General features: G+C 48.7%; 8 protein-coding genes across 8 annotated transcripts; 4 read left to right on the top strand and 4 right to left on the bottom strand.

The window, feature by feature from the left end:
- Nucleotides 1-1,965: 1,965 nt before the first annotated feature.
- Nucleotides 1,966-3,429, bottom strand: UREG_02521 (uncharacterized protein; the record flags this gene model as incomplete). Its single annotated transcript, XM_002542959.1, has 3 exons — nucleotides 1,966-3,012; nucleotides 3,073-3,213; nucleotides 3,274-3,429. 3 exons carry the CDS (start codon nucleotides 3,427-3,429, stop codon nucleotides 1,966-1,968), a joined length of 1,344 nt encoding a protein of 447 aa, XP_002543005.1.
- A 1,098-nt stretch (nucleotides 3,430-4,527) lies between these two features.
- Nucleotides 4,528-5,694, bottom strand: UREG_02520 (pre-mRNA splicing factor slt-11; the record flags this gene model as incomplete). The annotated part of the gene is made up of 1 exon (XM_002542958.1): nucleotides 4,528-5,694. The coding sequence occupies one exon, from the start codon at nucleotides 5,692-5,694 to the stop codon at nucleotides 4,528-4,530; it is 1,167 nt and encodes a 388-aa protein (XP_002543004.1).
- Nucleotides 5,695-6,254: 560 nt separating this feature from the next.
- Nucleotides 6,255-7,540, top strand: UREG_02519 (sterol 24-C-methyltransferase; the record flags this gene model as incomplete). Its single annotated transcript, XM_002542957.1, has 3 exons — nucleotides 6,255-6,458; nucleotides 6,520-6,554; nucleotides 6,646-7,540. 3 exons carry the CDS (start codon nucleotides 6,255-6,257, stop codon nucleotides 7,538-7,540), a joined length of 1,134 nt encoding a protein of 377 aa, XP_002543003.1.
- Nucleotides 7,541-10,724: 3,184 nt separating this feature from the next.
- Nucleotides 10,725-11,888, top strand: UREG_02518 (uncharacterized protein; the record flags this gene model as incomplete). The annotated part of the gene is given in 5 exon segments (XM_002542956.1): nucleotides 10,725-10,760; nucleotides 10,838-10,905; nucleotides 11,060-11,150; nucleotides 11,170-11,206; nucleotides 11,251-11,888. 5 exon segments carry the CDS (start codon nucleotides 10,725-10,727, stop codon nucleotides 11,886-11,888), a joined length of 870 nt encoding a protein of 289 aa, XP_002543002.1.
- A 5,032-nt stretch (nucleotides 11,889-16,920) lies between these two features.
- On the top strand, nucleotides 16,921-18,181 carry UREG_02517 (uncharacterized protein; the record flags this gene model as incomplete). The annotated part of the gene is made up of 2 exons (XM_002542955.1): nucleotides 16,921-17,560; nucleotides 17,610-18,181. The coding sequence occupies 2 exons, from the start codon at nucleotides 16,921-16,923 to the stop codon at nucleotides 18,179-18,181; spliced, it is 1,212 nt and encodes a 403-aa protein (XP_002543001.1).
- A 654-nt stretch (nucleotides 18,182-18,835) lies between these two features.
- UREG_02516 (uncharacterized protein) lies at nucleotides 18,836-19,174 on the bottom strand (the record flags this gene model as incomplete). Its single annotated transcript, XM_002542954.1, has 2 exons — nucleotides 18,836-18,995; nucleotides 19,143-19,174. The coding sequence occupies 2 exons, from the start codon at nucleotides 19,172-19,174 to the stop codon at nucleotides 18,836-18,838; spliced, it is 192 nt and encodes a 63-aa protein (XP_002543000.1).
- Nucleotides 19,175-20,937: 1,763 nt separating this feature from the next.
- UREG_02515 (uncharacterized protein) lies at nucleotides 20,938-21,710 on the bottom strand (the record flags this gene model as incomplete). The annotated part of the gene is made up of 2 exons (XM_002542953.1): nucleotides 20,938-20,947; nucleotides 21,148-21,710. The coding sequence occupies 2 exons, from the start codon at nucleotides 21,708-21,710 to the stop codon at nucleotides 20,938-20,940; spliced, it is 573 nt and encodes a 190-aa protein (XP_002542999.1).
- A 2,180-nt stretch (nucleotides 21,711-23,890) lies between these two features.
- Nucleotides 23,891-25,451, top strand: UREG_02514 (uncharacterized protein; the record flags this gene model as incomplete). Its single annotated transcript, XM_002542952.1, has 3 exons — nucleotides 23,891-23,958; nucleotides 24,141-24,637; nucleotides 24,766-25,451. The coding sequence occupies 3 exons, from the start codon at nucleotides 23,891-23,893 to the stop codon at nucleotides 25,449-25,451; spliced, it is 1,251 nt and encodes a 416-aa protein (XP_002542998.1).
- Nucleotides 25,452-26,096: the final 645 nt, after the last annotated feature.

The following is a 26,096-nucleotide window of genomic DNA, read 5'->3' as shown; positions in this document are numbered from 1 at the left end:
GTGGTGGGCAGCACGGCTGTTGTCAGGTAGCCGTTGCTAAAGGCGAGGAAAAACAAAATTTACATACAATACGAGCGCATGACCCAATACCGGGCCTGGTTGGCTCCACCCTGTTAGCGGGAGTGGAGAAAAATCATGAAAAAGGGAGTTTGAGAACCGTTGGAAGGCCAGCGTCGCACTTGTCAGTTTACATGTCTGAACATGTAAATACATGCATGTACGATGTCTTGCTGGTGCTTCAAACACGAGCCAAAGACGCTCTGTGATGCATGTTGGCATGATTCCGGCTGCGGTATCAGAGACCCCTTGTCTGAATGGCAAAAGCGGTCTGCAATGCGAGCAATTTTGCTGCGATAACCCAGCCAAAGGGCGGCCACAATTGACAGGAGGCTAAGGCCGCTTAGGGTTTAAACCCTACTTTAAGCCAAGATAAGCTTTCCCAAACCGCTGAAAATTACAGATCTAGAACTATCTTCGTCGTTTGTGACAGTACGATACGGATATCGCGCTGCTCATGTGATGGCTTGCCTTGAAACCGTGAAGCTGATTTGAAGTCAAACCAAGAACTCTCCATTCGGCCAGCAATGCCATTGGCCCCCAAACTCATATGTTGAGTGATGGGGATGCAAGGCGCATTGCTCTTGGGAGCTCCTCGCTTGATTCCCGCCCAATAGTGGGTTTTGGGGATCGGAGGAGGAGAACAGCACACCCGAGTCACAAGCACTAATGCTGGCCCTCAATTAGGAAATGATATCCCGGGGTTTGCTACCCGGCCATCGCGACTCACCTGAGGGACATGTTATTTTGATGAAATACGTACGACGAGTACTTCTCCAGTCTGCTCTTCGGCGTGTTATTGTTTTCAAAGCGGCTTTCACGAGCGAAAGAAAAAAATTTTGGCGGTTCCTGGGCACGTGGAGAGCAAGGAGCCCGGCTAGTCCAATTGGCGTTAGAGCGGCTCTAGACTCCGGAAGCTTGGCGCCAAATCGGCTCCTTTCCCATTGGACACGAAAGCCGCGCGTCTACGCCAACCGACATCCAGCTTCAACTCGAAAGTTCTTTTGGACTGGCACACACACGTTGAGACATTGTCATCTGAGATCTCACGACCCTACACCAGCTCACACTATCACATCAGCACAACCACTTGATTTCTCATGACGCCACTCACTCCTACTAAAACAATTCACCATGTCCTTTGTCCAACCGATAGTCCTCCATCCTGCAGATCTCTTGTTGATTTGCACATCCATGATCCACAGCCCTCGCACTTGGACGTGGACTTTCGTTCCTCATGTGTTTCCGTGTATACCAATTATAACTAGGGGCTCCGTCTCCAAAAGCCTGAAACTGATCTTTTTACGCCAAGAAATAATTGATTCAACTAGGCTACAACTTTCCGATTGGGTATAACGAATGCCAGCAAATGCAGCCTTGCGAGTCAACTGATGTTCGTGTTCAATTGACATGTGATTTGAGCTGGCTTCGATTCCCGCATGAGATAAAGAAGGCAGCTTTGAGATCACTCTCTGAGCTCATTCATGCGGGCTTGAAGTGGAGTTGGGCCCGACATCTAAGAGGTTCCAGATATCTAAAAGATGGAAGAATGTGTAATCCCACGCCTTGATTTCGCGAATCGTAAGTTGGTGGACTTATCATCAGTAACACAAGACAACCTCCAACTCTCGAATTAATGGAGCAAACTGAAGAAAAGCGAGCCAGCTCTACTCGCATCCTCTTTGCAGACAAGGCTGATAGATTCTACGACTCAGACACCGTGCAAAAGAATCTTGACGATCACCGAAATATCAGGGAAACTACAGAGTACACATGAGAAAGTCGTACATCCCACTGATGAAACGACCAAGTATCCTGTTTGAAAAGCGCATGGATCCCCAAAGGCAGAATCATAATAAGACGGAGGAACTCTATCGCTTTTTCTCGTTACACATGACCAAACCCACTCTAAGCTTTGAAGATCTTGATATCTGCATCCTTTATCTGACCTGCTCCGACCAATCTCGCCGCTTCTTCGACATACACCGCCTTGACAGCGGCCATGTCCTTGCCAGCTTGGCCAAGCTTTCCCGCGAGCGCGGCGAGTTCTTCATTATTGATCTTGGCCATGATAAGTTCCACATCCCCCAGCACATTATCAATCTGTGCCACAGACGCGTCACCAGAATCGGCAAAGTAGTTGACGTCTTTCACACTTGCTTTCAAAACACGCTTGTTCTTCTTCGCAGCGTTCTTGGCGGCCTCCTTGGCCTTTTTCCCTTCCGCCTTTTCGGCCTTGGCAGCTTCTTCACGCTCTCTCTGCAAGCGCTCCTCCTCCAGTTTAGCCTTCTCCTTCTCTTCGGCAAGACGCTTGGCCTCCGCTTCTCGCTCTAGTCTGCGCTTGTTCTTGTTGGCGTGTTCTTCTCGACGGAATTTCTTGATACGAGCATCAGCGGCAAGAGCATCATCTACGGTTTTGCGCAGACGGGCCGTGTCTTCGGTCTTCTTCTTCCGTCTCGCGTTGGCATTCTTGCGTTCAACGTGACGTTTGTGGTCACGATTCTCATTGTCATCCGGAACATCTTCGTCTTCATACTCGAATGATCTCCAACTATCAAAATTGTACCAGAAATTATAAAACTCCTCAACTTCCTCCTTTGTACTGTTATCGTCACCCAGCATTGGCACAGGTGTAATTTTAGAGAATCGTGCCTCAGATTCGAAGAACGGGGACCAGAGTTTGAAAAAGTCCCCCTTCTTCTTGGGACCGGGTGGCGGAACATCGGCCAACTCGTCAACCGAATCCCATTGTCGGCGACGCACCGGGTCAAGCAGGATCTCTGTGGCTTTCTGGATACACTTGAAGAAGTTGTCATTCTCGTCTGAATCGCCGGAAGCTGCCTTTTTATCGGGATGGTGGCGAAGGACCTTCTTGCGGTGCGCACGCTTGATTTGTTCGTTGGTAGCCTTGTAGCGGTATTTGCTTAAACCGAGAACTGCGTAGTGATCTTGTCCCTATCAAAATGTGAGTATGTCGTCAGGGATTCGAGAAGCAGAGTGCGAGGCAAGAAATACCTTCCAATCTTTAGCGTCTCTCTGGAGCATAATTGGGTCCTCAGGCTCAGAAATCTCGCCATCATCTTCATTTTCGACCTTCTTCACGTTTTCCTGGGCGAGGATGCGGTCGTCTTCGGAGAATGTGCGGTGGTGACGTTTCTAGTTAACCAACCCGTCAGTCTAATCCTAGCATGCCCTGGGATATATCATTGTACGTACTCTGCGAGCATGAGCTAAAAAGTGCGGTCCAACAGGCTCAACAGTTCTTTGGCTTGCAGGCGTCAAGCTGCCGAGGACTTTGAAGCCTTTATCACCGCCGTCCCAACCCTCGGGCAAGTGAGGCAATGGGAGATGCACAACTTCAGGAGTCGCCATTTGATAAAACGTCGTTAGCTACCTGAATAGCTTTTGTTTTGAAACCTCAGAATTCGTCCCGCGTTGGATACACAGTTTTGTAGAAATATTTTTTTTTCTTTGGAAGCTCGGCTGGACAGCGCTAAACCCTTCTGGGACAAGCCGCATTCCGCCGACCTTTGCGCTCCATTCGGGATGCATGGCCTTCAGTCTTCAGATTTGTGAAAACGATACGGCGTACAAAAGGGTGATTTACGGGGCCATAGATTACTACTACTTGCTCCGATAGTTTGCCATTCATCTTTATCCCAACTTTGACCCCTGCGCCAGCCAGAGCGGGCGCATTTCCTCGAATGGCATCTCCGGTGCATGGGCTGAATGCCTATCGTCAGCTTCTCCGCGCAATGCGGATCGCATTCGAAGGTACCATATGCTCCCATTTCCCAATGCATTTCGGAGGCTAATACGTATTTTCCGCCAGGTGACCATCGAATGATGCACGCCGCTCGTGCCGAAGCCCGCAAGCAGTTCGATACGAACCGGGAGCAAAGCGAAAACACGCCGTCAATGATTCATAATGCGCTCGAAGTAGCACATATTCTAAAATCGAATATAGTGCAAGGAGAGAAAACGGAGGTCGTTAATGAGCAAGGAGAGAAAGTAGATCATTATTGTAGGTTTCGCTACCCTGATTATAAAGAGGACGAATGCTGACCTGAAAATAGCTTTGAGGATACACGAGCATATCGAGCGAGGCGATAATGATACGATCAAGACGGCGGGAAAGGAAACGGTAAAGGTGAAGCCCTGCTCAAAGTAGCAGTTCCGAACTGGCACAGAAAGTGGTATACAGCGGCTCAATTCTAAAGCAGAGCTTTAAATGGTTATGGGAGCATGAATATTTGGCGCTAGCGGCGTTTAAGAGGTATGGCGAGACCATCTCATGTATATATGCTACGAGGATGTGTGGGATACCCTCAAAGCGGGAATTAGAAATTCTCCTCATCAGTGAACAGTGTAAGATAGAATTCAAAAGAACGAACACCTGGTGTATAATTTACAGGCGCTTCAGGGAATCACGATGCAGGCATATCATAAACGAACTTTAGACCGGTGGCATTAATCACCAGCCATGCTAGCGTACTTCACCTCCTCTTTTCCAGGAGGAGGAGCAACAGCATAAGTGGGCTTCTGGGTTAATCCAACACTACCCTGGTCTTCATCACCTTCCGCTGCATTCTCAATAGTCCTCCTTCCACTACCGGCAGCTTTGATAGCAGCCGCAGTTTGCCTGCCTTCCCGCGCGTATTGCATCCTTTCGTCTCGTTCCATGTTATCCAACGGCCGCGGTTTACCCCATTGTACTCGTAACGGACATCCCTGAATCACGGCTTTTCCCTGACAGTGAGCGGCTGCAGCTTCTGCGGTTTCTCTGGTAGCGTAGTTGACGAAAGCGCAATGCGATCTATGCGAGCAGATCAGAGAGCGAATCGTACCAAAGGGGCTGAAAAATGTTCGAATAGCATGTTCAGGGAGGTCGTCTTCGACACCCGTAAGGAAGAGGGATGTGATGTTTGGATCGGCGGGAGGAAGAATATCTTGTGGCCCCGGTGGTAGTTGGGCGGCGCTTGGGAACGACCGACCACCGCGCCCGCGGGTCGCGTTTCCTCTTCCACGACCAGAAAAGCCTCCATGACGAATGTCACTCGTTCTAATAGGCCCCGGGGCCGGCCCGTACCCTATTTGTCTTTGACCAGCCGGCGCACCCCCAGCGCTAGCTTCCTCTGTAGCCCCGCTTGCCTCTAATCGACGTTGTCTCTTGTAGTAGGGTTCGCTCCTTGCTAATCTCCTTAATAATTCGCGGGCCTTCTCGTCGGTTTTTTCATATTCCTCCACCGCACCCCGGCCCTCTTCGAGCTCCTTTTCGTGCTCCTGCGCATAATACTCCCTGTTGATTGAGCTCTGCGGGCCAGGCGCGACCATCTTCAGCGCCGCGTCACGCACGACAATCGGTAGTCCAAACGATAAATCAAGCATGCAGCACTGACAGCAGTTTTTCAGGCGTGCGCAGGTTAAACAGATGTTTGTAGCTTTTGTTCGGGCTGTTCTATCGGCCTTCCACCGGAACACTGTCATCGGGCGGGTACATATCTTGCATTCGGCGCCGTGATCTTCCTTGAGCATCTGGACGTACGGATTCTCAGGGAGACATTGTTCGCAGACGGAAGGAAAATCTGTTGTTTCCCACCCTGATCGGTTAATATCCTGTTTGATTTGCGGAGGCATTTTGACTGGAGCTATGGGCTGCGATGCTTCATGATCTCGATGATGATGAAAATAACAGCCAGATGCCAAGATTGATTACCCTTATGTAATCAAAGCATTACATGATCAACAGCTAACCTATTTCTGACTAGCGTGTATCTGTTATGTAAAAGTGGCGTGATTTTGGCTCGGCTCAACGGAAATTCGAATTTCCGACTTGTAATATTGGTATTTGCCATTCCTATCTCAGTATAACGGTATGCTATCGTGTAATCTTTCGCCAACACCCGATCTGATTGGCTCAAACCTTGCAACTCTATTTAGAGCTCTGAGCCAAGCCACAGTTTACCCTGGAGACTAATCGCAAGCTTGCAATTTATTTCTCCACAACTTTTCATTGCCCCCTTTGCGAAACCAGCTTTTTTCTCCAGACTGTTCATCAACCACAGTCCCACATTATATTTGACAGAAGCCTTGCTCACTTTCTCAATTGTCTTTTTCGACTTGCTCTTTTTACTTCGCCATTGCGAGATCCTTACCACCCTTTCCTCCCCGTCGACCACGCTCAGTGTTTCGACAAAATGGCACCAACAAAGCTTGAACAGGAAGATCATGCCCGTGATGCCGCATTCAACAAAGCTCTTCATGGCCAATCTGCTAGTACTCGTGGTGGTTTGAGGGCAATGATGGCCAAGGACAAGAAGGCACAGGAAGCGGCTTTGGATGAATATTTCAAGCATTGGGACCAGAAACCATCTGCAGATGAAACAGAAGAAATCAGAGAAGTGGGTTTCATGGATTTGAGTGTCTTGCTCTTGAGATTCGTCTAACTATGTTTAATAATAGGCCAGAAGAGCCCAGTATGCAACATTAACGAGACAGTAGGTTGTCCGAAGCTTCATCATCGTTCTATCTCAAGTACTTTGATGGTAACCGGCTGGGCATAGTAACTAACTATTCTTTTGTAAACAGTTACTATAATTTGGCCACGGACATGTATGAATATGGATGGGGAGGCTCTTTTCACTTCTGCCGTTTCGCGTACGGTGAACCTTTCCGCCAGGCCATCGCTCGCCATGAGCATTACCTCGCGCACTCTATGGGCTTGAGAGAAGGCCAAATGGTGCTCGATGTTGGTTGTGGAGTTGGAGGTCCCGCGAGAGAAATCGCCAAGTTTGCCGGCGTCAACATTGTTGGCTTGAATAACAACGATTATCAAATCGAGCGAGCCACGCGGTATGCGCAAAAGGAAGGCTTGAGCAAACAGCTCCGTTTCACGAAGGGTGATTTCATGCAAATGTCTTTCGAACCTGGAACCTTTGACGCTGCGTATGCGATCGAAGCCACCGTCCATGCGCCATCGCTCGAAGGCGTTTACACTCAGATTTTTAACTCGTTGAAACCCGGCGGTGTTTTCGCTGTCTACGAATGGGTCATGACTGATGCTTACAATAACGATGATCCTGTCCATCGCGAGATCAGACTCGGTATCGAGCAAGGAGACGGTATTTCGAACATGGTCAAGGCAACTGAAGCTCTCGAAGCTTTCAAGGCAGCTGGCTTCGAGCTCATCAAAGCCGAGGATCTGGCCGACCGCGACGATGATATCCCATGGTATTATCCCTTGGCTGGCTCCTGGAAACACATGTCTTCCCTTTGGGATGTCCTTACCATTGCACGCATGACATGGTGGGGACGTGGTTTGGTCCATAAGTTTATGGGAGGCATGGAAACGTTTGGCTTATTCCCCAAGGGATCACAGAAGACTGCAGATAGCTTGGCGTATGCGGCGGACTGCTTGGTCAAAGGTGGTGAATTGAAGCTCTTCACTCCAATGTATCTCATGGTCGGAAGGAAGCCAGAGTGATGCAATGAAGGGATGTCTGATGAGATGCGGATGACAGTGAACCGACTTTTCTTGTTCTCATTTTCATTTCCCTTTTGTATTCTTCCTTATCCTAACTACCATATATATAGAGCGGCCCAGGTTACCCTTTATTACACACCATTTTAATACTAATTTTCATTCATTCTGTTTGAAAATAAATGTCCGGAACACTGTTTCCTTGCATCCGTTTCCCAGTCTGTCAAGTAGCTTTGCACATGCTGATGACAATGACCTTGTGATGCCGATTTACCTATGAGCAAAATAACGTTGTGCTAACCAGCAAGGCCATACAACCGAAAGAACTGGTTTGTCCTATAAGCTCGGAAGCTTCAACTGCTGTCAGTAATGGATTTGGTATATATATGTGCATGAATAAGGGCCTTAGGATAGGCGTTTATAGGCCCGGGCAGCCCCTGAACGAATATTCACACTTGGAGAGCAAACTCAGCATTACCTTCCAAGCTACCAAACGAATCCACGCCCAATGCTACAGTCGTATACCCCCGTCACATAACTATCGACTTTCTCATCGATGGCAAGGCCCTCCAATCGGCATCCAAGAGTTCTCGATGCTACCAAAGAATAGTTTTGCACAATAACCCATCTCTTTGTATCAATATGGAACGTTGAATTGATTAACAGCAAGCTTTCAACCTCCGGGCAGCCAACAGAAGACTGAGCTCTCCATGCAAAACCAAGGGCTGGTTTTTTTTTTTATCATACTGATAGTAAATCGTCCAACGCCTAGCATGCCCTGAAGCACTCATCCTGGCGCTCCCTCGGAGAAAACGGAGCTAAAAGCATTCAGCCGCGCAGGGCCCTTGCCTTACAGGCCATGGGTGATTAATATTAGTAGGCCGGAACCGCCGACAGTTATATCTTTCCGCTCCAGGCAGTGCGCCTTGTGCATCGGCAGCCCTCTCCCTTGCGAACAGCTAACATCGAGCTTGCCACGAAATGATCTTCATATTTGAAAACGGTTGCTTCTCCCGGCTCCAAACCGAAGCATACGGCGATTGATCCTTCCAACTTTATTGACGGACCGGCCAACTACCAAGGCGTTGAGCGCTGTTGATATTGAGAGCCTCTCTCACACATCGTTGTTCCACGTCATTTGTTTAGTCGTGGCTTTCATGCGTCGTACATCATGCACGGCCCAAACTTCAATAGCTCATCATGCTTGCACAGCCGCTATTAGTTGCTCGCAAGGGGCAGCAAGCAACGTGCAGGGGGTATAGCAAGGATGTCGCCGAAAATATCGTGACGCTCTTTTGTGTACTTTTCAAACTCACTCGGAATCCGGGGTATTATTGCACAGGCGGAGTTTACTGCCTTTTTAGGAGGTCAAAGAACGTAAGCTCTTGTGATTCACAATGTCGTAGCAAGAGGGAGCCACCCTTGAAAGGATTGGAAATGTCGTAAATTGCCCATGCTAGCCAATGCAACACGCATATCCCAAGGTAGAAGCTGTCATGATTAACGGGACGTCCCGACTCTTGGCTGTAAACAATGTTTATTGTTTTGCTACCGGTGAGTGTATCAGCTTCAAAGCGGAGGCAAGTTATGTATGATGGGCAGGCATTGTACCTCCTGGTCTTCCATTCCAAAGCTCTGAGCAAGAGGAGTCCATCCCATCTATTCAAGGACTTGCACGAGGTTCACATCCTCATAACATACCAGCACTGAAAACTCCTATCGAAGCAAGAGCACCAAGACGATATAGGTTATTATATAAAGCAGACAGTGCGCCATCAAGAGTTAAAGAATTCACCCAAGCAGAAGTCATTGGGAGTGCGAAACCAAAAGGATACCTTCAGGTTTTCTTCCAAGCTTTGAATGAGAGTGCCCGATTTCGGATACCGGGGACACAATTTTCCAAATGAGGAAAATGGAATTTTTGAAACGCATCACAGGGATAGTCATCCTGCAGCTGTGAGGTTGAGGAAAAAAGGCTGAAGCGTGATGGGGCCCTGTAGCAACAAAACGGGGAGTTGGCGCCTCCACTTCAGCAGGACTAACCAACCCTAAAGTGCCCCGAAGACCAGGAAACCGAACGGCGGGCTCTAAAAAGCCGCTCTCTGCCACATGGCAAACAAACGGCTTCAATCAGTATTCGATGATGATTACTTCAAACGAAAGCGAATTACGGAGGACTCTATATCGCCTCGCATCGTTCTAGTGAGCGGAGACAGGCAGGGGGCCTTCTCGAGAGTCGCTAGGGCGTTGGTCATTCCGGGATTCGGATTCTGATTCCCGGGTTCAAGCCCAAGGTCCCTGATAGTGGCATTCTGAAGATCAGGGACAAGCGAAACATCGTTTCCAACATGTTCACGCTTGCAAGACACCGTTGGAAGTATAAAATGAGTCCATCGTTAGTGAAATTACAAGCAGCGGAGCTAGCGACTCCAGCTGTTTGTTCTTTCTCCGCCATCACCCCTGTTGACGGATCGTGACAAACAGGAGCCAATTACCCGAAGGAGGTGTGATTGGCGATTCAACGGTGCACTTCGTACCCGGGGAGGGATACCCTGGGTATGGATCAGAATCTCAGGCGCATGGATCATGCCGCTTTGCACAATAATGGCCGTTGTCCCCTGAAAAGCGGTCCTTAATGCCAAGAAGTTGGACGCCTTTCTATCAAGGATCTCTCGCGCTTCTCTGATGATGAGAAATGCTCCGTAACGAGGAAGATAACTAGGACGGATGAACAACTCTGGTGCTTTTCCTCACAGGAGAGCTCGATCTACGGAGGACGCTCTCCGATAGATCAAAAATAGGTTCCATCTGATCGGATACGGGTAGCTTTGGTGCTTGAAGCCTCCCGGGAGATGTGAGACATTATGCATTGGTGCTGTTTGCGAATCCACATTCCTCACTTCACGATGATGCCATGCTTCATGCTGAGAAGATTCCGGAACACTGCCTCACGCCTGGCCCGTCCCCATTGCAATTGCTTCGAATGATATCTCTTGAGAGCAAAAAGGGCCCAACGGGAACGGGATCCCGGTCCGCGTTTCCCTGATCTGGGATGGCCTTATGTAAGCTCACGTCATTCGGTTGGCAACTCTGATTATTCGCATATAAAAGTTGGGGCGAGCAAGCGGTTGCGTTGTCAGTGCGGCGGAGCACCGTAGTATGAGATGCATTCTGATGAACCGCCACCATGTCGCCGGAATTTCAAAAATGGGAAGCAAAGGAAGTATGGAATCCCACCAGCCGGCGCAGCGGGATGCCTTTCCCAAGTCAACAAAATGTCAATGCTGAAATCCTCTGTAGCCTTACCTCAACCTCCAGGGCACGCTGCTTGAAGGTCCCTTTTACGACCCAGGGTGCAAGGAGCTACGGTCGTTGACATCTGGGAAGAGAGATTGCACAGGCTGAATGTCGAGCAAGGGCCAAGTTCCCTCTCATCAGTCAAGACTGATGCTTCTATTGGGTTCGTCGTCGTACCAGCTGTTGAAAATACTATCTTCGATAAGCACTAAGCGTAAATGCTAGCGTGACTGCCAATATTGCTGGTTCATCAGATAATCAAATTGCAGTGGGGGCCAAACACGGGTATGCCATCTTGGCCAGAGATGCTGGCAAGGTAACCTATATCTGTAAAGTCTGGAACCGAGCTGACGGTCCGGAGAGAGAAGAAAGGTATGTGACTTCTAGATGAAATCAATTTCTTGGTACCTCCAAAGGAACGCTTACCTCGTTTCCGGCAAGAATGCGCGCCAATGATGGTGCTGTAGATAGCAAAGGGCGGTTCTGGCTCGGCATGATCAACGACCCCAAAGTGGCAGAGACAAAAGACGAAGCTGTGTTGTTTCGGCTGGATCCTGATCTCTCACTACATCGCATGGTTGAACACATGACAATGCCCAATGGGATGGGCTGGAATGCAGACGAAACGCAGATGTATCTGACGGATTCTCCGTCTAAAAACATCTATGTTTATGATTTCGATGTGGAAAAGGGTCAACTTTCCAACCGGCGCGTATTTTTCACCGCTAGCGGGGATGCTGTCCCGGACGGATTCGCCATCGATGAGGAGGGATGCTTGTGGAGTGCGCAATATGGTTCTAACAAAGTGATTCGAATTTCGCCAGAGGGAAAGGCCATAGGCGAAGTTTCCCTGCCGGCAAAGTGTGTCACCTGCCCTGAATTTGTGGGGACAGCTCTTTTCATCACCACTGCAAAAGATAGCAAAGCGGAATCAGATGAGTTTGGAGGAAGGTTGTATAAAGTTGATGTTGGGATCAGGGGCAAACCCAAGCACAATTTCATCCTTGAAGGAGAGCTGCAAAAAGCTCCCCTGTCAGAACGGCAAGGATTGTAAACATATTGTCTCAACGGTTCTACCGAGGTATCTCGCGCGCGAATCAATTGAGATTTTGGTCATAATAGGCTTGATGTGAAGGAAATCGACGAATAAAGGAGGAATCACAATCAAGGACTTGTCAAAATGTCAGATTTCTAACAGCCGCGCCCATCCTTGCTCAGCTTGCTCCGTATTATTAGTTTACCGTTTCGCTGGCGCAAAATTGGCTTGAGCTCCAAGCTCAAGCCATGATCCCTCAAATGCAAGTGATGTTGAACAAAATGCAAAGAGGCATGACTGTCCACGCTCTTTGCTAGACTTTGTCTCGAAGTTTGGCATCGACGGAGCCATTCCCGTCCCCATCAGTAAGATAAATACGATATTATTGGCAGTTGCCGTAATACGCGGGCACAGATTTTGGCTTGATGCAAGCTCCCAATGTTGTCTCCAGAGAAGGTTGCTCAATGCTCATAGCCTATCGGATAGATTCATTAGGAGGCATCATGAGCTGACTTTGTCACAAGCGTTTCGAATGCTCCCAGCAAGTTGCAACGGGTTTGTTCGCGATGTGGATCATAGTCCTGTAATTGTAAGGCTGTGACGCTGTGAATTTTGATAGGTTCGGTGGCTTGGTTCCTTTCGGCGATGATCAAGCATGTTCTTCTTGACCGAGAGAAGTCAAAAATTCAAAGAGGCTTGGTTGTATTGCTTTAGTTTCATGGTTGGTCCCAAGAGCATCCGTTTAAGGATTGGTTTCACCCGCTTGAGTTGACTATTCCCAGGGGATCAACACCGAATGTACGCCGGTACACGGAAGACTGAGGGGAGTTTGGAATCTTGATCTCACGATCACCGTCCATGAGGAGCGGCGGGTCAATTGTTTCGAGGGATACGCATGCCCACTATCAAAAAGATCCCAGCAGATATGAGATACGTGACAAAGAAGTCAAGCTCCGCCCCCCTTGGGGGATGATGGTTGGCTCCTAAAACAAGGCGAGCTGACATCTTGATCCGAGGGCGTGGAACGTTTGTCCGCTGAGCTTTGATCAATGATCTGGTCCTGTTTCCGGCCTTCCTAAGTGGAGGCACTCAAGCCGGAATGTCTGACCTCAAGGATGATTGCGGATAATGATTCTAGAACCGGAAGTCACAAGTCATGGGGTGGAAAGTGATTTGACAGTTCCAGGATCGCCATATTGACGCCATTTTCCGACCCTTGAGCTCACCCGTCGAGATTGAAACCGGGCATAAAGTCTCGCCCGAGCTCTAGCCTCTGGGGGTCTTGTCCTGTCGTCAAAAAGAATTCTTGATGGCAACCCAGCTGAAAGCCGCCAGAGAAGATGGAGTCGTGGTATAAATACGCAGACTCTGTCTCAAGAAAACATGTGTTCCATGCATTACGCATTGTTACGCCTTGTTATGATAAGCGTATGTACGGAGTAAGGCGACCGTACTCCGTATATATGTGTATCAAATGTATGTATGTATGAGGTGTTTGGGTTGAATTGAAACCATTCATGGTTGCTGTTTCTCAGTAAAGCAAATGAAGTCAGCGAGAAACCATGCGATTCGACGATAATAGCGGACGGGAATGGTGCAAAAGCTCGAGTCCTGCATGGGGGACAATCAAAGGAGATGGTATGGAAGTCGAGGTTGAACACGTATAGTCGAGTCCAAGTGAGGAAATGGGCTCTAGAGCCAGCGACGGTTTCTCAGGCTTGACGGAGGAGGAGAGCAATGGCAAGGAGTCGGCCCCGAACACTCTGTGCTAATTGGTACAGTGCATCCAAGCAGGACATCCCCCACGTACAGAGGATGTCCGAGCAGCCAGCACATTCCGACTTCCTGCATCATGCACATACATACATAATGTCCTGATGCAAGTCACTGTGACAAGGCTAAACGATCACAAAGCGCGGCTATTGCATTTGTGCGGGGCTTTGGATTCTCGATCCCGGAAAGATACGGCCAGGGAGGCATCTTTGCGTGTCTCATTTGGAGCACAGTTTTCCACTATCATTATTGGCCTTTAATTTCCTGCTGCGAGTTTCAGGTTGTTCTCTTCTGCTCCTTTCATCTTCGAAATCACAAGAGCGTTGATACTTTAGGAGCGGAACTATCCGCCATTATAGGCTTCGGACCGCTCGACACATCACCAAGCTTGCGTGGGACTGAGTTTATTAACCCCATAACTAGTCACTGGAATGGAAACCAATCATAGCCCTGTATGTGGAAGATCAGCAGGTATTCCACCAAGAGTCTTTGATCTCAACGATTGGGGATTCGGGCGACAGTTGTGCTCAAGTTTCGAGACGCTCAAACAAAGCGCGCAGCCTCTATTATCCAAGAGAATGGTACATATGTAGTATTCCGAGGGGATACCTTATAAAAGCCATCGAACTGGAATGAGCAAATTCCGGCTACACCAGTCACCAGGGAGACTGCTTCGAAACGTAATTTGCTAGCCCGCAAAGGGGTTTCAGCACTAGTTCGACAACAAGAACAAGGGTTCCAGCTCGCCAACTATTAGTTGTTTTTCGAATAACAACTAGTCAATTATCAATGTCAAGGGAGGGTGAACAGGTCATAGTCTCATGCAAAGAATTTGAACATTCATACCTCTCCCCACAGCTCAATCAGTGCATCACATGTATCCCTTTAGGCCTGCATGATTCTTGATCGGGCCTCGAGCTTGAGACCTCGAAAGCTTTCAAACGACAGGTAGCAAAAAATGAGCTTTTCATGAAGCCTTGAGAAAGAGCATCGGCCCCACATCCCTGTTCCGTTCCAATGATCCAAATCACAAACTTCGAGAGCCTTTGCAATGAAGTTTATAAAATGGAGAAGCTTCGAAGCAACCTCAAACGCATTTGCGCTTCTGCTGTGGCGACAAGCGTAGGGGAAGCCTCATATGCAGGATCAGTCCGGAGTAGCTAGCGGCATTGAAGGCCGATGTCGTCACTGGGAAATCAAGCTCTGGGCCATCGCAGGAAGCTGTGAGGCGATCAGACCACTTGTTCCAGACTCTTCCCTGCATTTACCCCTTTGATGATGAGAAGGAAAAAGCATTGAATCCATCTCGAAATCTCTTGCGCGGTAAGAAGATATTCGAGGTGCGATCTGGTAACGCAGTCCTGTAATAACCGCAGTAACGATCGAGGTATGTAACCAAGTATTACCAAGTATTCCGTATCACTGGGCCAGTACGGAGTATTGACGTGTAATCGCTGCAACGTCGATTTTGCAGTCTGGTCAAGCGTCTGCAAACCAAGGCTATCACAATTGATATCTGTTTCCGGAGGATAATATGCTGTGCCATTCTTGCGGAGCGTGTCGCCAGTGCAGAAAGCTCGGGTTTTGCCAAGCTTGCTCAAAGCCAACGGCCAAAATGGTCCGTTTGGCCAACCACGTTTGACAAGGATTCAGGTTGTCGTCAATGCTGCCGTGCATCAGAACCGACAAGGATAGTCGGGGAAACTCACTAAAGGCGCCTGGAACAAAGGTGATCTCGCCAACATCACAGTCACGAGAGAGACCCTTCATTGATGCTGCGGAAGACAAGGAGGTGCTCTGTGCAGTCCAGAACCCGCTCAGTAAGATGTCCACATCTCTGGGAACGAAGCCAGCTAATAACTGCGATCTTCAGTCACTACTCCCAATATCCACCCCCCGACATGGGTTCGTTGGGCGTCATTACAAGCTGGAGGCGCTCCTAAAGCAAAAGTGGCGGGTGTCTGGGGTGAAAGAAGCGAAATTGTGCTCGCCCAATCATGAATTCCCATAGTGTGAATACCATGAATGGCTGGCAATCCCCCAACCAACAGGGTGAAATCTCGCCGGGCAACAACGTCTTCATCTCTCCCATATATAACAGGCTCGTATTCGGGGCTGGCAAACCCGTGAAGATGCAGATGGAAAGGATGAGACAAAATGCCTGCGGTTGTCTTGCACTTCTCTGGGCTCCCATCCTCGAGGTGCAAACGTGATAATGTATTGGCCGAGGTTTAATTCGGATTGTCATGGTTGCGATTCGCTCAGGGCCCTGGTCGCCTTCGGAGATAGTGATAACGAAGACTTCATTTCTTCTTATTATTATTATTTCCCCCCCAACTCGCCGTTACGAAGTCGTAAACTTACAGGCTATTATTAACTTTCCAAGGGGACGACCATTCAGGAGTCGGCGACCAATATCAAGATTCTCTGGAGTTGGGATTACTGCTAGGGATGAATTATTATTACTCTGCAAAACAACTTCGAACCATCAAAAAAACGGCGGGCTGTGCAACAAATCGCCAATTGGGCGAGACGGGCACCCTGAGTTTGTCTCTCCGATCCACCATCATTTCAATCCAACCATTCTCACGGGTGCTTGACCTGCACCAGTTAGCGTGTGACCTGAGATGGAGAATGCGATTCAAATCCCACTACGAATCAAGCCCCTCCCTCGAGCCATCAGCAGCAGTTAATCCGTGGGTCCCGGTTCCGTTAACCTGTTTTCACCCGCTTTTAGCCTGCCTGCTGTTGTGGAGCTCGTGGCCGAGAGAAGCGTGGAGTTAATCGGCTCTCTCACTCCTCTGGAAGGTCTGTTGGGTTGACACTGGCCTCAGGGTTCTCCTATATACTTTGTGAGTCGTCCTCAAAAAGGCTGTCACCACTTCTTATATTTCTTTTCTTCTGTCGTGCAGCATCACTTTACATGGCCCGTTTGATTTGACGACGGCGAAAACAGAAATACTGCCTGTGTCGAGCAATTGTCTACTATATTTGCTTCCCTTCTTGACCACTTTCCAATCTCCTCTTTTCCCCGGGATTTCATCAACTCTTCACCGTGGCTACTCTCGGAGTATCGCAACTTTGTCGCTTGCCAGACTGTTCGGGGCCGTCAGGCATACCCACTTGTCACCAGAAACCACTTCTTCTTGCCGGCCTCCTCCCAAAGGGTTCTCCCTCCCTCTCTCAACTTCGATTGCTCGGAGTACAAGACCTTTCGGAGAGAGGGAAGGACTATTCATGCTTGAAAACACAGCCGTTTAGAAGAGACCTGGAGCTTATGTCGAAGCGGTCGCAGGCACCAGATTTACCCGATCAGAGTTCGCCAATTGAAAGCCCTGTCCAGTCTCAACATGAGCCAGGAAGATTCGCTCCTGTGGCAGGTGATACGACTTCCCAGCAAGGGGCGTCCCGCTTGATCGCAGTTGATTCGATTCTGAACCCCCCTTCGCATCCAGCTTTCGAATCTCCTTCCCGCCAGAGCAGCAATGGACCATTAGAATATACTTCGTCGACGTGCCCCTCTCCATCTCCATCTCCAAGTGCGCGACTTTCCCAAACAGACCCTGCACTGTTTCGACTGGACAAGTCCGTATCGCCGAGAAATCAGCATCGGCGAACATTGACCCCTCGATCCCCTGCCTCTCGCGCTGCCAGTCTAGGAACCAGATTGACTTCAATTCCTGCGACCATGAATGTGGCCCAGTTTCCTTTCCCCCCGTCCCCTCCCCCACAAACCACCACCGCTTGCCCCAGCAGCTATAATCTGCATCAACCGTCTAGCCTACCAGACCACCGGGCGCCTCAGGTTCTTGCGCATGAGCCAAGCCCAAGCACGCGGCATTCTTCATATAGGCCGTACCAACAAGGGATCGCCTGCACAATCTCCTACAGTCCCGCTTGGCCAGGACCTCAAGCCAGTTTACCTCCATTTTTAGCACACCAGATGGCCATGGAAACCACCCAAAGGACTCATACCTGTGACCATTGATATGGATTCGGGCTCTAAAAGGGCGTCAGACAAACGGAGGAAGAACAGTCACGCCTCGAGGAGATTTCGCCAGAGGAAGAAAGCGAGCGAGAATGAAAAGGCTCGAATAATGGAAAAACTACAAGACGAAGTCAAGCACCTGAAGCAAGTCGTTTCGTTCTACCAAACTGAGCGCGATTTCTTTCGGGAATATGTCAATAGAATTCCAGGGACACATGTTCCACCCCGCCCTGCCTCACCTCCTTTGGCCCCATCGACATTTCAACAACCATCAGAATCAGAATCAGATGGTCGAATGACTGCAAGACGTTCTGTCCGGCCACGAACTGGATCCGCATCTTTGGGAATGCCGTTACCCACGGCTGCTCAGCCAGCAATGCCTTTTAATTCGCCCGGATACCAGTCTCCATGGCCTACGGTCATAACTACTAGTTCGATGTCGACGACACCCGAGACACTGCAACAATTTCAGCAACCTTTTCATGGCCACTATCATGGCCTTCCTCACCCGGTGTCGCCTCGGGGTCATGATGCCTCGTTTCCTCATTGACTCCTACGCGACTACAAAATGTTAATTCCAGTTTATTTTTCTTTTCATCCTTCAACACTTACTCATCAGACGTTTTTGGAGGCGTTCGATGCGCATATCTAAAATATATTTCCGAGGGCGACCTCCAGGCAGGCGTTGGTTGCGACAATATTCATTTGGCCTACGGTATTGGCTCTAATCATTTCTAAAGTATAAGAGCGGTGAACATTCGATTTCCTATCCAAATTGTGTGGCCTATAATGGGCCCGAATCTTCTGTGCTTCGTGCCATATTCGGTCGTTACTGGCGTTTGTCGACCGGGGAATACAAGGCCTGTCTAAACATTTGGTTTGTATTTTTACCTGAAGATACCCTGGGCGGCATGATGTTCCTATTTTTCCATCTGCATTCGTTTGATTCCTTTCTATGTTCAGAATTTCTCATTTAACACTCATTATATCATGGTTGTTGACACTGTTTTCCCATGGGTTTTAATGTTTGTCCTTTGTTCAGCCATATTGGCTTGGCTGATACTGTGTCGACTCCCGACTTTTGCTAGTGTGGTTGAAAAATCCTCTCAGCGCGGTTGACTTTTTGTCATGGGCATACGAACTGAGAGAAGCTCTCAGGTTTATGGTGCCTTGGAGTTTAACTTTGCCCCGGTAGTTGGGGAATTTACCGTTTGAGCTCGGGGTCAATTGGGAGCGTACGGTGTTCAGATATTATCTCTGGTTGAACTGCTCCTATTTGCTCATTGGCTTTCATCGAGGAGGGCTTTGGCTGTATAATTGTTGACCAGACTGGAAATAGCGGAAGGGAACTTTGGATATTCCCACTGTACATACACGGAGTACACGCATAAATACATGTTTGCTGTGAAACTGACATCTATTAACCTCCACAGTGCCACAAGGTTGCTGAAAAGCACATCCCAGAATTTGCTTCGCGACCGTGCCTCCGGGAGGATCGGGGAGTCGGGGACTATGCGGAGAAGAGGTTCAAATCAAAGGCCATCACGCAAGGGTTACACCCGCCGGTGCCTTTGATCGGCACATTGATTACTTCAAGTGGGTTCTGGACAGATGTTTGATTTCGAATTGGGAAAAGCGGATCTGAATCCAGGTCGTCGTTGCAAAATCTCCTGCCAGATCCAGTAAAAACCAAAAGAAACATGTTACAAAACGGCGTGATATCGAATTTGCACCAAGAGAGATCTCAACGTCTCATCCAATGATTCGACCCTTATCGCTCGTTTTACGCCGATGAGAGTGCAGGTGGCTGAGAAAAAGAAAAAAGGAAAAAAGGGGGCAAGATGATTCTAAAAACAGATACCTCTGCCTCGAGGTTTGAAGAACCGCTTTCCCCGCGCATTTAATTATTCTTTGCATGAGCACCGGGGGGGGGAAATCAAACGAGTGAGATTTGGTCAAATTGCGCAAGAAATCGAGCGAAAGGTTGTGATGCATCAGATTATCGCAAACAAAGCCCTCCAATCTCGGACCGAACAACCGCGATCTGGTTCCGGGATCCAAGAACCCGGGACGCATATGCTAAAAGTCATGTGACCGGGCTAAGAGGCTCGCCGTTTTGAATACACGATGCCAAGCCATACGGGCGCTGACCGGGCTGTAAATTACGTCGTTTCTGGTAATGACTCTGTGATCCAATGAAAAAATTGCAAAATTATTTAAGGTTCGAATTTTTCTGGTGGAGCCGCTAGTGATGGATAAATAAAAGTCCGTGTATTGATTATGTAATTTTGTTACCGGGACGTGCTATTATTCAACGATATCAAATCGAAGATTGCTTCACCTTCTCCCGCCGCCAGCTTTCGCTTCCAGCGTCAATCGGAACGGCCAGAAAAAGCAGCGATTTATCAGATCTACTCTCGCAGTTAGCAAACAGCCTTTTGAAAATATATGTTGCCGACCGGAGCGAGCTGAGCCCCGCCTTGGATATGATCCCCTGAATGCTGCAAAGAATCTGGAAAATTGTTCCGCTTTTAGCTGATGCCCCGCGCCCATACTGTCTTCAGCCCCGAAGGCCATGCGGTGGACACAGATTAAACACAACACCGGCGGGCTCTATGACCCGATGAGCGCAATGCATGCCGGGTCGGATGACATATCTCGAGAAGAACGATTTCTTGACGAATACCCATTTGGGGAGCATTGCAAAATGGCTTTTGTGCGTCCCCGAGATGATATCGTCAGCTTTCTTTTCTACCAAAGATAGCCTCGATGTATTTTGGACTTTTTCCGAAAAAGAACCTCGAAATAGTATCCTCTCTCACAGTGGAAAGAGGTGTGATAGACTCCTCTAGGGTATGATTTACTGGGAACAATTGAGCCCTCTGGGATGCCATATTGTGCAAAAATATGAGCAATTGAATAGGACCCCCTTTAATAATGCTGTTAAGTGCTGAAACCCTCCTTTTATACTATTTCCATACTTTTTCTCACATTCATCATCACACCCCAAAAACAAGGGATTACCAGCATCTTCACAGCGAGTCTGTTTCTCTAATAAGTGGTGGCTCCTGAAATCCATCCCAGCCACAGCTGTATATGACAAAAGTTTGCTCATCTACTCCTTATATTCAAGTTCAACTCAGAGAATTTGATACCAATGACCCTCTTTGATTGCTGGAAAAACTAGGATAGAGGGAATCGACGATACAATATCCCTGCAGGACATAAGTGGACCACTGACATATTTTTAATTCACTAAGAGCTTGATTTACCAGAACTCCAGACACAAGCCCTTACCCCGACTTTCTAAGCAAAACTATTCCGGCATATCAGAAACTTTTCTCTTAACAGCTCTCACAATCACAGGCCAGGCCAATGTTAGACTGCTCTCAAGAGCCAGAATAGCCCCGCATCGTAGTATGTGACCGCTAGCCAGTGCAGCGTGTGATGAAAAGGCCAAACCTATTGCTGGCATTAAACCATGACCTATATTGTATACCAATAAGAGTGACTTACGCAGGGTTTCCATAGTTTTGGAAGTAATTCAAGACCGTCGAACCGGCATTTGACACCTGGAATCCGATCTTCTCCCCCATAGGACACTGGAAGTTCGCAATACTATACGTATTTCCAGGCTGCATAGTAAATTCTCCATAGGATTCGCGCACCTTCGGGGCCGTATTGAACGTGGTGGACGTAGTAGCCGGAGTATCGAGTCTGGCAAACCGAATCTTGCCATCACCGCGGAACGTATAATAGTTGGGCGGGTGCTGAATGGTACTTGGAAAGTGGAACACGAGCGAGCAGGTTCTGAGGTTACCGCCTTCAGGAATGTCAAAGTTGAAAAGCGACGACACGTCTGTGGAGACTTGGCCGTTGAACGACGTGCCCAACGCGGTATCCGGAGAGGATGAGTTGATTGGAATAATTAAATGCGGGAACTCGAATTTGTCGGAGAGTTGAGTGCCGCAGATAGAACTGTTGGCTGATCTCAGGCTCAGAGGACCCGGAGACCTGGGATTGAGGTAGAGAGCATTTGCTCCAACTGCAAGAATGGCACCAACGCTGAGGAACTTCATTTTGGAAGAGTATACTCGTGACGGTACAAAGCAGGGAAGATAATGCCAGACAATCTCGAGGGGCTGGGCTAAAGCTTCTCTCGATTGTGTGTCGATTTGGGGAAACATAGCCCTCTTTATATGTCCAGAAAACCCGCTCGTGGACTGTTGTTGCCCATGGCATCCTTTTGGAATGATGCTCAGGTTCAATGTCGAGTTTCACAACTTGCCATGTTTAACAACATCGCTCATCACAGCCGAATGTCGGGAAGCTGCCAGGTAACGTTGCGCGACAGGTACCCGTGGAAGATGATAGGAGCAGGCCAGTTAGCTCCATACCCAAAGGATAATAATGACTGTAGATCTTCGAGCTAGATATATGCATAACTGTCGAAAGGATGGCAAAATGACGTGCCGGGAGAATTCAAGTAGACGACAGAAAGGTATGCCCTGGGGTTTATCCATGTCGGAATATGATGAATGAGAACAAGACCATGCAAATAATGAAATGTTCGACATTTAACGGGTAAACTGTGTTGCACAGGCGATCGTGGACCCTTATTAAAAGGGTTATCTGGAACCGTGTCTCAGTTGCATTGAAAAGGGTCCTAGATATGCCAAAAACCGGAAACATATCAATGAAATAAGTGTATATAATAAAGATGTTCAAAAACAGGTAGTAATGTGCTATAGCTAAAGACCTCCGCGGGCACTCTAGCATGTTTGTCCTCTTTGAAAATTCCCCTTTTTGGGAATGCTCCATGCCTGCCTGCAGCAAAGCAACTGCATGAATAGGAAAGGGTACTAGGTTCCTGCTAGTTTGTACCCAATCACCTGTCGCTCTAAACTTATGCTATCACGAGCTTCAGCATCTGGAACTCAGGCTAGACGGAGCTCTAAAACAGAGCGACATCGCTATGAATCGGATTGCTTAGAGAGTGCATCAATGCATACCTTGCAGTCGAGGGATGATAACATTCAAGGGGGTTAAATGCTCTAATACCAGTCTTCAAATTTATGTCTCCACCTTTTGAAATGAGGAAAACCGACGGTTCGCTGCAACTGCCCCGACCAAGTTGACAGTAGTGTGTTACACACAAAATGCAGAACTCAGAGGCAGAAGCCATAGACAAAGGTGTGTGTAACATGGAAACTTGAAAGCGGCCCGAGGGGCAGTGAAAATGGTGGTTAATTTGAGCATGGTATGCGGGAAGTCTGCTGTCCATTTGCAGGCTGATAGTGCGCGATTTGTTAAACAGAGATGTTGGTAGCCAAGAGCACAGAGATGCAACTGATACAACTGTAGCAGTTGCGCAGAATCAACTTCCTGTCTTCAGGACCTGATCCAGCCGAGACAATGGTTTATCCGTGTCCTATGTTTAGGTGTTGAGTTGTATGTATATTCATACATCTGGATGCGTTCCCTGTGTTTAGAGCTGACGCGTTAGGCACTGGATAGGCGCTTAAAGCACCGAAGAACTTATATTGAGAGAAGGCGATTTGGCTTCATTCTGTTGTCTGGCTTTGTTCAAGAGCAATGTAGCTGAAAAGCCAACTGCAAGCCAGCCCAATGTGCAGTGAGGTTGCTCCACGTTATGGTGTCTGGAACGGCTTTCCGACATTGAGCTCCGGTTCTCGAGTCTCCAGCTATCTGTCCGCCGGGTAATGATGCGCAAGAGACTCATGATCTTGACGTTGAATCTCCGCTGGGAAAAGGCCGTCTTGATAAGTTGATGTCGAGCCAAGCTTACCTCAGCGATCACCGAGGCTGGGCTCTTGGCGGCTTACGTGGACAGCGCGGCTGGTTTGCTTGGTTTGTCTTGAGGAAACAGAAATCGGGGACGAAGAGGATGAAAAGACGTGCAATTTGCAGCGAGTTGCTCAGTCGGACGGTGTTGGCAGCGGCAGAGCTCATCGGAGAAACCCCTGTTGACCGACGCTGGGCTGGTTCGTTCTGGGCGCCTCGACTGGGCGGAAAGATCCTCAAACCCTGGAGGCACAGCCAGCGCTGCAGCTAAGAAATCTGCTTTCTTGAAACACCGCAGCACAGGGGAATCCTTCAATCTTCACCAGCTTCTTTTTCCGTTCCCTTTTCCCTTGCCTGATACTACAATCTATCGCATCGCTTGTTCTTTAGCTTGTCTTTTCCTTTTTTCCATGAATCGAACTGCAGTGTTTCGCCGTGCGAAAGCCCTGAAGTGATGGAGGCCCAGCTCCCCAGTAAACTCCCCTTCTCCAAAAAGCCTCTTCGAGCTCGGGTGATTATATCGTGAGTAATCCCGCTGACCGGCGCCGCGATTTGGGAGTTTACTGACAGCTTCTTCTTCTTTTCCAGATATATCCTAGACTATGTTATTCTAGTGTACGCCGCTGGGACCACCCTTCTTCCTCCCTACCAACCACACATGTGATCGGATTCCTCATTTGGCTCCTTGCTAATCGTCTGTCTAGCGCTCTCGTTGCTGGCTTCTTTATTTTGGACAAAGTCGAACCGTTCCACCAGCATTTCTCCCTGCAAAACTATACGCTCCAGTACCCCTATGCCGAACATGAGCGCATTCCTATATTCATGGCACTCGTCGTCACTGGCGCTGTCCCCATCGTCGTGATCGTAGTGTATACAGTCGTTGTAGATGGTCTGTTTTCGCATCACAAGCCTACCAATCCTTCTACAGGGAGAAGGAAACTGCTCGGGAGATATCGACTGAAAGACCGCCTATGGGAATTGAATTGCGGTGTTCTTGGTCTGCTTTTGGCCCAGGCGACTGCGTTTGTGATCACCAGTGCTCTCAAGAATGCCACTGGAAAGCCCCGGCCTGACATCATCGATCGTTGTCGCCCACGCCCTGGAAGCGAGGATGCGCCGGTCTTTGGGCTGTCAAACTCCACGATTTGCACACAAACTGATAACGCTATTCTAAAGGACGGATTCAGATCTTGGCCTTCTGGTATGTCACACAAGCGGCTTGCGGATGTGAACGAATTTTTGCTGACTATTTTCGTACAGGACATAGTAGTTGTATGTTACCGTGACTTCTTTCACCATCTGGCCTCGTGCTCTAACACTTTATTCTAGCTGCATTTGCCGGCCTTTTCTATCTTTCGCTCTATCTTGCGGGCAAGCTTCATGTCTTGGATAGTCGAGGGGAGGTTTGGAAAGCGTTTGTCGTTTTGATCCCAACACTTGGCGCCGGATTGGTGGCAGTGTCACGAATCATGGACGCCCGCCACCACCCGTTCGATGTGATATCCGGATCCATGCTTGGCGTTTTGTGCGCGTGGATGGCGTATAGGCAGTATTTCCCACCTATTTCAGAGCCATGGAGGAAAGGCAGAGCATATCCCATTCGATCATGGGGAACGATCCCTCAACCGCCATTATATAGCGAAAGACGCCGCTTCGAGCTGGATGACGACGACGAAGCCAAGCCCATGGCTTCGCGGGATGAGGAATACCAGGGCGTTTCGACGGCGAGGCCATCGACGTTTTCCCCAGAGAGACGAGACACTGACCTTTCACCCCCGGGTGGTAACCCGTTCCAGCCTCCTAGGACATATGCGAGACGAAGACATGACACGGATCTCAACTATTCTTCATCCAGCGGAGAGTCTCATTCCAACTATGAAATGCAGTCAGGGTATCGAGGGCAGCACCAAGCCAGCGAGTCCCAGGAGCGTTTGGATTCGGGTCGTCCCCTGGATATCGCCTATCAAAGACCATCACAGCAAAGACCCTCATCGCCGAGTCCGACCCGGCAATAACCACGACCATCACCTCTCTCCTGTCCCTTCTGCAATTGTGACATTTTTGGCATGTTTTCCGAGATAATCTGGAGGCATAACGGCGTCTTGATGTGTGGGCGCTCCTGTTCTTTCGGGATAATTATTTAGTTGGTTGGGGATCTGTGTTTTTTTTTTTTTTTTGAATTGAACATTATGATGCATGAAGCCTTTTTTTTGCATTGTCGATACCTACTCTCTGTATGCAAAGCTTTAGCGGAATGTCTGTAATCTTAAATTCCACATCCTGAGAAACGGAAGCAGTTTTCTGGCTCCTGGAACCGGCCAAACGGCACGCAACCTTGTTGGGAGTTCAAACTTCAGAATAGGAGAATGCGGACTCTCAATATTGTTTGCTTGCTTCTTCTTCTATCGTTTCAGCCCTGTTGCTTGCATGTTGGACAAACACCCCGGTACACCTTCATGCAAGCAATCGATGACACAGGGTGCCTCCACCGCTGATCGACCATGAAGCCAGGCCGCGGTCTTCAAGCCCACGATTGGGCGCTGGACGCCCGGCCAAGGCGTGCTAAGTTAGTTAGTTAGTGCTGGCTGAGTGACATGCGAAACTCCCCGCCATCGCATTTCTTTCCCAGCCTCTTTGATATGTTTATATCTGAGGGGCAG

The sequence above is a fragment of the Uncinocarpus reesii genome, genomic scaffold, assembly GCF_000003515.1.
Source record: "Uncinocarpus reesii 1704 scaffold_1 genomic scaffold, whole genome shotgun sequence".
Lineage (NCBI taxonomy): Eukaryota > Fungi > Ascomycota > Eurotiomycetes > Onygenales > Onygenaceae > Uncinocarpus > Uncinocarpus reesii.
Note: the sequence above shows the minus strand (reverse complement) of the source record. Positions and strands in the feature narration are given on the sequence as shown.